This window comes from Gopherus evgoodei, unplaced genomic scaffold (genome assembly GCF_007399415.2).
Source record: "Gopherus evgoodei ecotype Sinaloan lineage unplaced genomic scaffold, rGopEvg1_v1.p scaffold_40_arrow_ctg1, whole genome shotgun sequence".
Lineage (NCBI taxonomy): Eukaryota > Metazoa > Chordata > Testudines > Testudinidae > Gopherus > Gopherus evgoodei.
Window position 1 is genome coordinate 467,664 of NW_022060061.1, and position 11,997 is coordinate 479,660.

Here is an 11,997-nt window from a genome sequence, read left to right on the forward strand (position 1 = left end):
GGCCCAAGGGAGACCCAGAAAGACATTCACAGTCTCTCTCACTTACCCAGAGATGCTGCCCGGCCCCTCTTTGACCTGATGCCAACCTTTATCCATGCTTCTTAATTGCTTCTGTTGTCTCCCTTCCCAGGTAACCAAAGGATGCTTGTCCCCAACACGAGCGTTCCTATTCAAATGCCTGGCATGTTACCCCTTGGCAGCTGGCTAAGGGGCCCCTCGCCTCCCAACTGCAGCTAGCAAAAGCAGAGAGCGTGAGAGGAGCCACCCGTGACCCCAGGGAGCAGTTCTCACCTCATGCGGAAGAGCAGATTCAGGTTGGTGTCTTTGCTGATTTCAAACACATGGTTGGGAGGGAGCCAGACTCTGGCCTGCACATCACAGAGTGCGAAGAGGCTGTAGCAGAGCGGCGTGATCCCTGCAGGAGACAAGAGAATTCCTGTGCCATGGCAGGGATGCATTTCTCCTCTGCCCCTGCTTTAAAGAGCACGGTTTTATAGCGGCGTCTCTCATTGTCTTGTCCTGGAAGCTCCTCCCCGTTACAGGGTTCTACCAGTAACAGACTCCTTCACCGAGTGCCAACAGCAGGAATAGCGCCTGATGCTCCGAGACCCACGATCTAGGCCCAAGTCCCACAATTAGCCTTTTCTGAGCCACGTGACGGCTCATAATTTAAAGGTACTTGTTAAAACTAGCCTGCTTTTAACAAGAATCCTCATCGCTAGCTTTTAAATAGCACTTTGGCCGCAGATCTCTAAGGGCTTTACAAAGCAGGTCAGTATCATTAACTGTTTTGCAGATGGGGAAACTGAGGCACAGGCCAGGACAGAGACTTGCCCAAGGTCACCCAGCAGCAGGTCAGTGGTGGTCTCGAGTTCCAGTCCAGTGCTCTCTGCACTAGGCCATACTGCCTCCTCCAGAGACATTGCCACACCCCAGGCTGGTTGCTCAGAGGCAGCCAGTTGGCCTGACAAGCCTCTCAGCAGCATGACTGGTTTTGCGGAGTTGGGCTTTTTTTTTTTTTTTTTAAAACTGCACCAAGCAGAAACCACCACGATGGGAAACATTATCCCAGCCTGGTTTGTCAGCTGGCCTCATACAGGAGGAAAGGAGGTTTGCAGCAAACCCGGGGTTAAAAGGCACATCAACCACTCCCTCCTTCTCCCAGCATGACAAGGAAATACCCCTGCACAGACCCTATGAGCAGCCCTGGCGGCTCGGCTCGGCTCTAAGGGGACCTAAGAACCAGGCTCCGGTGGCTCACCAAGGAAAGTCCCTGGAAAGTGGCAGAATGTTTATCACGTGAAGATGCCAACGAGTCAGAGGCCACATCACCACAGTCGAGCTAGTCATGCTCGACAACTCAGCCTTCCAGTAAAGGCCCAAGAGCCAGAGCACAGGAGAAGAGGGAGATTCACCCCTTCACCCAGGAACACCAGACACACACAGGAGGCTACAGCCAGTGATCCTGATTAGCAAGAGCTACAGCTCTAACGGACACAGAGCTTCTAAGGGGGATGTGAACGCTCAACAATACGTAGCAAGGGAGACTCGGTGGTGTCGGGACAAGCAGGGATTAGAGCCTTTTGCCTCTGGTCAGGGACTGGCTGGTTCAGAGGGGGAGCTGGTCACGGAGGGAGTAACAGCCCTTTCGGCTCTACGGCACCAGTGCACGGCTGGTATCGTCCAGCCGACGGGATTCATAATCCCCAGTGGGCAGAGCCACACCATCGCAGACAGCACTGGCCAGTGAGAGCTCAGGGTTACGCAGAGGACAAGGCTCCCTGCAAGTGCCGTGGGCACATGCAGAGGGTGCCAGTGCCAGGCTGGCAGCGCGGCTGCCTTCATAGACAGGGCCGAGGGTGGCCTGCAGAGCAACCCGGGGTCACACGAGTTCTTGGTATCTCAGGAGGACACATGCCCCAACAGCCCCTTGACGCTAAAGGGAAGAACAGGCTTTGGATCATACCCCACAGGGCGGTAACGGACAGGGTAGGCAGGAAGAAACAGTTACAATGACACTGGTGCTCTCGTAACACCTGCACTGCTCACTGGCCCAGCAGGCTGCCAGCATCACAGGGAAGCAGAGGGAACCTTCATCTTTGAGTCTGAAGCGGGGGATCAGCCCCCACCCCAATGCAGCGCTGGACGGTGACCCTCCCTGGCAGATCCAGCAGCGTTAAGCACAAGTGACTGCTCAGAGCCCTGTCTTTGGGGCAGACTCATGGAGGCTTGTCTGGAGCGGCAGTAGCCCAGGGACACTCCAGGCCCCGCAGGCAGCCAGCACTCACCGATTTTCTGGGCAATGTCGATGCAGATCTCCTCTGCGCTCAGCACCCCCTGCGTGTAGGTCTGGCACTGCTCTTCCTCCTCGCCGCTCCAGTGCAGGTACACCTTCAGGCCGCCACCCGCCGAGAAGCAGCAGCCCTCCATGTCTGAGTCGCTGTGCTTCCCCGCACACTGGCACAGAGACATCTCCTCGGGGCCTGAAAGGAGAGAGGGAAGCATTTGTAAGGAAAGGGTGGGGCGATCTCCGGTAGGACTCAGGACAGCGCTGCAGGGGTCTCGGGGCCTGACGGCCGCGAAGAAACATCGCTGCTCTGGCTCACTGGCGAGATGTGGCTGTGGGTGCTTGTGTCCCAGGGACCAGCCAGCTGGACGAAGCCTGCCATGGCTGCATTCAGTAGGGGAGGGGTCGTAGGAGAGCCCCCGGAAGGCAAGTCCAGCAGGGAGAAGGAAGAGGAACTAGCTGGCCAGAAAGGAGCAAAGCATCACCACACCGCAAATGCCCAACATTTGCCTCTGAGCGATGGGATCCCTGCAGCATGCCCCCAGGCGGAGGAACACCAACCTCCTAAAGCCCAGTCACCCTCCCATGAGCCTTGGAACAACAGGGGCACTCTGGCCCTCACTCCACCACCCCATTACTCTGCAATAGCCGGGCTCGCCGCACCGCACCCAAACAACTGGGGGAAGCCAGGGGTCAGCACCCGGAGCCCTGAAAGCAAAGATGTCCTCCCCCGCCCCCTACCTGCCCCTCACTCTCTGGCGGGGCTCTCATCGGCCAGGCTCAAGCGCTCTGCTCACACAAGAAGGGATCCATCAGCCTGGCAGGTGGGTTCCCCCCAAGGCACTCTGCCCAGCAGAACATAACACATGACCCAGCGTAAGATGCAGACCGAAAACACTTCTCTATTGAGCCAGGAGAGGGAAGGACTTATCCAAGGGGGTGCAGCAAGTCAATGACAGAAATGGGAACAGAACCCAGGAGTCCGGGCTCCCAGCCCCCCATTCTAACCCACCAGATCCTACTCCCCTCCCTGAGTTGGGGAGAACCCAGGAGTCCTGGCTCCCTTCTCTCCTGTTCTTATCACAAGACAACACTCTAGTTTAAGCCAGGGCCCAGTTCTGCCCTCAGTCCCACGGATGCTTCCCCTGGAGAAGACAGTGGAGCTGTGCCTTTGTAACAGGGCAGGCCTTGGCCTCTATACCCAGCCAACCATGCCACCAGGGGCCTTTTGCTGACTAAAGACAGATCTTAGCACACAGCTACTGGCTTCCTCTGCCAGCTCTAAACACGTCGTTGTGCTCCCACATAGGGTGGGAATCATCCTGCCATTCCACGGTATGAACTCCCCACCAGAGCCTGCGAACGGGCAGAAGAAGACAGAGGAGGTCCTGCCTACTATGCAGCCGATAAGCAGCCTGAAGAGCTGCAGAGATAAAAAGCTGCTCCCCAGAGACCTAAAGGCTCAGCAATGGACCACACAGGCGCCCCCACTGCAACAGCTGCAAGATTGATGGGGCTTGTCTCCAGAGTGACTCAGGAGGGGGAGAAAGGCGAACCTCTTGGGTGTGTAGTTTTGCATCTCCGGCAGGCAATACCCCAGTGAGTATTAAGCACGTGCGATCACAGAACAGGCTGTAAGCACAGGGCTCACTTTGACATCAGGCATGCCTGGGGAGCTCAGAAATATGGGCTAGTTAGTGACAATAGAGACTGCTCATGAGGTGCCACCATGGAGCCACAATTGGGCCTGTATGTGCAGGCACATCCCCTGTGCTGGAGATGGGAGCAAACACCCACCCCACCCTCCATTCCAAGCAGATTAAGCCCCCCTGGAAGGCCAAACAATCCCCGCACTAGTACCCAGGATAAAGTCTGGCCGATCCTTTTCTGTTTGGGGGAGGAGGCAGGTATCAGCAAAGCAGCTTAAAAAATACAGTTGTTTAGGTTTTTAAGCAAATGCTCTGTCTCTCTCTGCTCCCTGTGAGCGCTCTGTGCGATTCAGGGCCTTGCCGCAGGAGCGAGATGGTGGAGGGTGTTGTGCTTGAGTGTGTAGGCTTATCTCGAGCCATCACTCACCCATGGGGCAGCTCATCAGATATGCCCCCCCCCCATGGCACCGCAGCTACTGCATGGCTGATTACACTACTGCCAGGTTACATTCCTCCTCCTGACTCAGCAAAGGAACAGAGCAGAGCGTGGGCTGTCCGGGCTTGATTTACTCTTGCTGGGGGAGGGGAAAGGGGAGAAGAGAGAGGAAAACATCAGTGAGAAGCAGTTTGCTAGGGACTCCTCATCTGTACCCGGCCCCAGACGGGGGACCTAGCGGAGGAAAGACGAGTTCCGTGCTGCTGCTCAGAGGACAAAGTGCATAACAGGATCCCTCAGACACATCCTCACCCCTGCTAGTGACCAGAATGGAATCCAAAACAAGCAGCTGTTCCTCCTCCCAGAAAGCCTTGCTTCCTCATTTCTGTAAACCAGGCACCGTGGAGATTTGCTTCCCACATGTTCCCTTTGCCCCTGCACTCAGTTTGCAGGAGGGCTCAGTGCCTCTAAATCGAGGGAGCTGTGGGCACCCAGCACCAGCACCCCATACTGCCCTTGAAGCCAGCCGGCCACGTGCACTGCACCTCTGGAAAACCAGAGGCAGGCTACCCGCTCCGCTGGCAGTGGCTGAGATGGTGGTCTTCAGCAGTCCATTATTCTGGGGAAGAGCGCGGAAGGTTTCTCCAGCTTTCAAGTTGCAGTGTCAACAGTTTGACAAAGCAAAACCTCTGACAATTATAGGAGCCTGGAGCTTGTTTCGTATTCATTACGTTCCATAACATTACAGAGGCACAGGACCTGGGGAACCCCAAACTGCCCTGCAAAGTTGCATGTTCTTGATTTAAGGACGCTGGGGGTGCCCCACAGTTGGGACCATGCTGCCCTTCCTATATTGCTAAATAGAAGCATGGAGGGGTCTCAGACTGGAAGCAACTGATAGCCACTGTGCTAAATGTTTTCCTTTGGCTTCCCCCATTTTCACCTGTGGCCTCTCCCCTGACCCGTGTAACAGGGACCAGCGCTCTGAAATGTTTGCTGTTCCTGGAGAGCAGGAATCTTGTTGATTCAGGCCTCTCGACCTTAGGACAAGAGAACAAAGCTGGCAGGACATCACGAAGCACACATCCTCGACCTCTGCAGTTCATTTTCACCCACATGAAGGCCTGGGAATCTCAGTCACCAGAGAAAGCCCCTAAACTGCTGTACAGCCCACTTTGCATTGGTAGAGTCACCGCTGCTCGCAAGAGGGATACAGCTGCAAATCATGGCTTTCGGCAGCTTTGCCAATCTATGCTAGAAATCTACAGTGGTAAATCTACACCAATGGCTGCAACTGGGCACACCTCCAGTGCAGGCTCAGAAGGGAAGAACTGGACACAAACTAAAGAGCAGACGACCAGAGCCGAAGGGGAGGCACTTCCCTTCTTCATGGTAGCACCCCTTCAGGGACCTAGACTGTGTCTACACCAGGGGTAGGCAACCTATGGCACAGGTGCCGAAGGCGGCACGCGAGCTGATTTTCAGTGGCACTCACACTGCCTGGGTCCTGGCTACCAGTCCAGGGGGTCTGTATTTTAATTTAATTTTAAATGAGGCTTCTTAAAAATTTTTAAAGCCTTTGTTACTTTACGTACAACAATAGTTTAGTTATATATTATAGACGTATAGAAAGAGACCTTGTACAAATGTTAAAATGTATGACTGGCACGCGAAACCTTAAATCAGAGTGAATAAATTAAGACTCGGCACAGCACTTCTGAAAGGTTGCTGACCCCTGGTCTACACATACAAATTGCACTGGCTTAACAAACTGTTTTTTAAACCAATTTAGTTAAGCCAGTGCCTACCAGTGTGGACATTCTTATTTTGGTTTAAGAGTGGCTCATCTAGGCTTGAGTTGAACTGATTCCTAACCGACTTAAGCAAAACCAAAATGAGCCCAGCTCAAACCAACAGAACAGGGCCCGTACAGCCTTTTGCACCAATTGACTCAATCAGGTAAAACCAGTATAAGTCGAACACACACAGCTGGGGGTGGGGGGGATAGGCTGTGCATCAGGCCTTCACCCTGACTTCGACCTAACCACCCCTAAGAGACTCACCTGTGCAGCACCACCCTGCCAAGAGAGGGCCAAATCCTCACCTGCTGTAATGAACACAGCTGCTCCGCTGTCTTCAGTGAAGCTAGACCTGCCGACACCCGCCGAGGTTCAGCCACCAGCATTTACAAGTCAATCATATTAATACACTGGGAACCTCCCGGGCATACAGTTGCCTACACCGAATAACCACGATCTCATCTCTCTACAAGCAACTCCCCTTCAGCCCTTCCTGGCGTTGGTACCGAGCCCGTGGTGGGAAGTTGAAGCTAGACAGAGTTAGAGTAGAAACAACGGACAATGTTTTAACCACAGAGGTCATTAGCCACGGGAACAATTTACCAAGGCCTGGGATGGGTTCTCCATCATGGGCAATTTTAAAATCAAGATTGGATTTTTGCTCTAGTTCAAATGAGGAATGAATCTGGGGAAGTGCCCCGGCCCGTGCTCTGCAGGAGGTCAGACCAGAGAGCGGGAATGGGCCCTCCCAGGCTTCGAACCAACGAATCTGGTCTATTTCGCTCTCGCCTGTCATGGCAGCTCAATAGACTCTCACCCCAGAAGGGGCCATTGGGAGCAGCTAGTCTGACCTGAGTCTACCCTGGAGACGATCGGCTCCCTGTGGCAAGCGCCCACTACGAGGCCTAGAGGATCAGCATTCTGTGCTCTCCCTTACCTTGGAAAGTAGAGCAGCCCCCCAAAGGTTAAGCCCTCAAGGGCTCAGGGCAGGGGACTGTTTGAAACTGCTGCTCAGGAAAGAAGAATAAAAACTGATCCAAGATGAGCCAAGTGCTCCCAAAAACTTCACCCGGGAAAAGTTAAAGGGAAGACGCACACTAGCCAGGATACCAAGAGCATCCAGCACTCCGGGAAGGGTGCAGCGGGGGCCCGCGGTCAGACAGAGCCCCGCCGCTCAGAGAAGTCCAGGGGAGGGGTGGTGGCGCCCTGGCCCCTGGGGAGGGCAGCTGCTTCGCATTCAACAAGCAAGTCAGCAGCAGGAGGTTCCCATTTCCTGTGCCCCTCCCCACTAGCACAGGAGGGGAGCCAGCTTCTTCCCACAACTGACACCCCGGGGCCCCCACAACACCCCATTTCTGCTGCAACCAGCCTGACTCCTCCTCATGCCAGACACCCCTTCTCCCAGCCTCTGCCCCACTGCCTCCTGACCCCTCCCATCCCAGCCTCGCCAGGGCCAGACTTGCTGGAGGAAGGAGCTAGGAGAGGAGTTCACATCCCCCACGCTTTCCAGCAGCAGAGCCGCCTCCACCAGACCCCCCAGCCCGACACCCCCATCCACCTCCTGCCCCCAGCCTGTACCCCTCCCTCCGCTTCCTCCAGATCAGCCTTCCTCTCTGACCCTGACCCAGCATCCTCCCCCAGGGCCTGCCACCCCCATCTACAGACAGCCCCCCTCCTGCCCCCCCATCCATTCCCTAGACACCCCCCCACCCCAGGGCCTGCCACCCCCATCTACAGACAGCCCCCCTCCTGCCCCCCCCATCCATTCCCTAGACACCCCCCCACCCCAGGGCCTGCCACCCCCGTCTACAGACAGCCCCCCTCCTGCCCCCCCCACATCCATTCCCTAGACACCCCCCACCCCAGGGCCAGCCCCCCCATCTACAGACAGCCCCCCTCCTGCCCCCCCCACATCCATTCCCTAGACACCCCCCACCCCAGGGCCTGCCACCCCCATCTACAGACAGCCCCCCTCCTGCCCCCCCCCACGTCCATTCCCTACAGACACCCCCTCACCCCAGGGCCTGCCACCCCCATCTACAGACAGCCCCCCTCCTGCCCCCCCACATCCATTCCCTAGACACCCCCCCACCCCAGGGCCTGCCACCCCCATCTACAGACAGCCCCCCTCCTGCCCCCCCATCCATTCCCTACAGACACCCCCCCACCCCAGGGCCAGCCCTCTCCTGCCCCCCCCAGTCAGTCACACCCCTCCCCCACCTACCCCTCCGCGGGGTCCCGCTCCCCTCCCAGCCGCCGCCGCCGCCGCCGCCGCTCCAGCTCCCTCGGCCCCGCCGTGAGGCCGCCTCCCATTGGGCCCATGAGACGCCCGCTCCCATTGGCCGTTCTCACGCCCTGCCCGCCCATTGGGGGCTCGCGGCCCAGGCGCCAGGCCTGGATGGGGGGAGGGGAAGAGCGTGCCCCGCCCACAGAGGGGGGAGGCGATGCTCATTGGCTGCCTAGCCGGCCCCGCCCCGTTCCCAGCTGACTGGTGGGGCACAGCTGGAGAAGCTGCCCCGGAGCTGGCCCCGCCCGCAGCGGGATTGGAGCCGGGCCGGGCCGAGCCGAGCCGAGCCGGGCCGGGCCATGCGGGGTTGGGCCCGCAGCACCCGCTTGGTCTGCTTCTGCTCTGCCCCCCCTCGGCTCCCCTATGGCGCTAGGCCGGGCCGGGGCTCCCCCCCGGGGCTCTTCCGCCTTGCACCCCGCAGCCCGCCCGGGGCTCCCCCCAGGGCGCTTCCGCCTTGCACCCCGCAGCCCGCCCGGGGCTCCCCCCCGGGGCGCTTCCGCCTTGCACCCCGGAGCCCGCCTGGGGCTCCCCTAGGGCTCTTCCGCCTTGCAGCCCGCCCGGGGCTCCCCCCTGGGGCGCTTCCGCCTTGCACCCCGCAGCCCGCCCGGGGCTCCCCCCCGGGGCGCTTCCGCCTTGCACCCCGCAGCCCGCCCGGGGCTCCCCCCCGGGGCTCTTCCGCCTTGCACCCCGCAGCCCGCCCGGGGCTCCTCCCCGGGGCGCTTCCGCCTTGCAGCCCGCCCGGGGCTCCCCCCAGGGCGCTTCCGCCTTGCACCCCGCAGCCCGCCCGGGGCTCCCCCCCGGGGCGCTTCCGCCTTGCACCCCGGAGCCCGCCTGGGGCTCCCCTAGGGCTCTTCCGCCTTGCAGCCCGCCCGGGGCTCCCCCCTGGGGCGCTTCCGCCTTGCACCCCGCAGCCCGCCCGGGGCTCCCCCCCGGGGCGCTTCCGCCTTGCACCCCGCAGCCCGCCCGGGGCTCCCCCCTGGGGCGCTTCCGCCTTGCACCCCGCAGCCCGCCCGGGGCTTCCCCCAGGGCGCTTCTGCCTTGCACCCCGCAGCCCGCTTGGGGCTCCCCTAGGGCACTAGGCCGGGCTGGGGCTCCCCCCTGGGGCGCTTCTGCCTTGCACCCCGCAGCCCGCCCGGGGCTCCCCCCTGGGGCGCTTCCGCCTTGCACCCCGGAGCCCGCCTGGGGCTCCCCTAGGGCTCTTCCGCCTTGCAGCCCGCCCGGGGCTCCCCCCTGGGGCGCTTCCGCCTTGCACCCCGCAGCCCGCCCGGGGCTCCCCCCTGGGGCGCTTCCGCCTTGCACCCCGCAGCCCGCCCGGGGCTTCCCCCAGGGCGCTTCTGCCTTGCACCCCGCAGCCCGCTTGGGGCTCCCCTAGGGCACTAGGCCGGGCTGGGGCTCCCCCCGGGGCGCTTCTGCCTTGCACCCCGCAGCCCGCCTGGGGCTCCCCTAGGGTGCTTCCGCCTTGCACCCCGCAGCCTGCCTGGGGCTCCCCCCTACGGCGCTTCCAGCTTGCACCCCGCAGCCCGCCTGGGGCTCCCCCCTGGGGCGCTTCCGCCTTGCACCCCGCAGCCCGCCTGGGGCTCCCCCCTGGGGCGCTTCCGCCTTGCACCCCGCAGCCTGCCTGGGGCTCCCCCCTACGGCGCTTCCAGCTTGCACCCCGCAGCCCGCCTGGGGCTCCCCCCTGGGGCGCTTCCACCTTGCACCCCGCAGCCCACCTGGGGCTCCCCCCAGGGCGCTTCCGCCTTGCACCCCGCAGCCCGCCTGGGGCTCCCCCCAGGATGCTTCTGCCTTGCACCCTGCAGCCCGCTTGGGGCTCCCCTAGGGTGCTAGGCCAGGCTGGGGCTCCCCCCTGGGCCTCTTCCGCCTTGCACCCCGCAGCCCACGTGGGGCTCCCCTGGGGCGCTTCTGCCTTGCACCCCCCACAGCCCGCTTGGGGTGCTAGGCCGGGCCAAGGCTCCCCACTGGGCGCTTCTGCCTTGCAGCACACAGCCTGCCCGGGGCGCTAGGCCGGGCCAGGGCTACCCTAGGGAACTAGGTGAGGTGCAGTTTAATGCTGCTGCCTGTATGAATTTCAATATCTGATTAGGCGCTTGCAGTATAAATGCCTAAGAGCTTCAGATAAAACTGATACAAGATGAATTATGTAAAATCGACCCTGAAAGGCTCTCAAAGCACTTTACAAACATTAAACTTCAGCATACCCACCTGCAGGGGACAGTCTAGCACTCCCATTTTACAGATTGGAAAACTGAGGCACATAGAAATTAGATAATACAAGGAGGCCTTGTGGCACCTTAGAGATTAACCAATGTATTTGGGCATAAGCTTTTGTGGGCTAAAACCCACTTCATCAGATGCATGCAGTGAAAAATACAGTAAGCAGAATATATATTATAGGACAGGGGTGGGCAACCTGCAGCACACAAGCTGATTTTCAGTGGCACTCACACTGCCCAGGTCCTGGTCACCGATCCAGGGAGCTCTGCATTTTAATTTAATTTTAAATTAAGTGTCTTAAACATTGAAAAAATCTTATTTACTTTACATACAATAATAATTTAGTTATATGTTATAGACTTATAGAAAGAGAGCTTCTAAAACATTAAAATGTATTACTGACATGCAAAACCTTAAATCAGAGTGAATAAATGAAGACTCGACACACCGTGTCTGGAAGGTTGCCAACCTTTGACTATAGCACATGAAAAGATGGGAGTTACCTTACCAAGTGGGGGGTCAGTGCTAATGAGCCAATTCAATTAAGGTGGAAGTGGCCTATTCTCAATGGTTGACAAGAAGGGGTGAATACTGAGGGGAAATTACTTTTGTAGTGCTAATGAGGCCAATGCATTCAAGGTGGCCCATTTCAAACAGTTGACAAGAAGGTGTGAGTATCAGCAGAGGAGAAATTACTTTTTGTAGTAACTCATCCACTCCCCATCTTTATTAAGGCCTAATTTGATGGTGTTCAGTTTGCAGATTAATTCCAGTTCTGCAGTTCCTTGTTTCTTTGAGAAATCAGGAGTTTATTCCCAGCCTGCCTCAGCCCGTTGCCATATTGACAATAGAGAGACTATAGCAGTGTAAATGATCACTTGATCCTACAAACAGAACTATAGAAGCGACAAAGAGTCCTTTGTCACCTTATAGACCAACAGAAGTATTGGAGCATGAGCTTTCATGGGTGAATCTCCACTTCGTCAGACGCATGAACTAGAGAAGACACTTTGTTCTGACTTAGTGCAACCAGCAAGCAGCTGTAACGGTGCAGCTACTATTTCTAGGGTCAGGGTTTCAAGCACTAGATCAGTGGGAGCGCTTATGGTGAATCACTGGGAAAAGAAATGTTGGGTAACCTAAAACGGCAGATGGTTCTAGTGAGCCCTGCTCTTAGCCTATAGGTAGAGGAGTGGAGATTCTACAGCAGCCAGAGAGAGGGGCAGGTATTGGATTATAGCTCCATCATTAAGATGTGGATTTTATTCATTTGCCCACAACGAAGCTCTGCTTGGATGTGAATCAGTTATTATACTGCAGCATGA

The 11,997-nt window shown here is 58.2% G+C and overlaps 1 protein-coding gene across 5 annotated transcripts in view; it reads right to left on the reverse strand.

Annotated features, from left to right (window-relative positions):
- The window catches only part of TYK2 (tyrosine kinase 2), a 30,474-nt gene extending 22,014 nt beyond the window's left edge, over positions 1 to 8,460 (reverse strand). For 2 of the 5 annotated variants that reach the window (XM_030545878.1, XM_030545874.1), the window contains exons 1-2: positions 2,289 to 3,018; positions 292 to 415 (exon numbers count right to left, since the gene is read on the reverse strand). In XM_030545878.1, coding sequence (XP_030401738.1) covers positions 292 to 415; positions 2,289 to 2,505 — 341 coding nt within the window. In that variant the 5' untranslated portion in view covers positions 2,506 to 3,018. The other 3 variants (XM_030545877.1, XM_030545876.1, XM_030545875.1) reach the window with 3 other exon arrangements.
- Between the last annotated feature and the right edge of the window lie 3,537 nt (positions 8,461 to 11,997).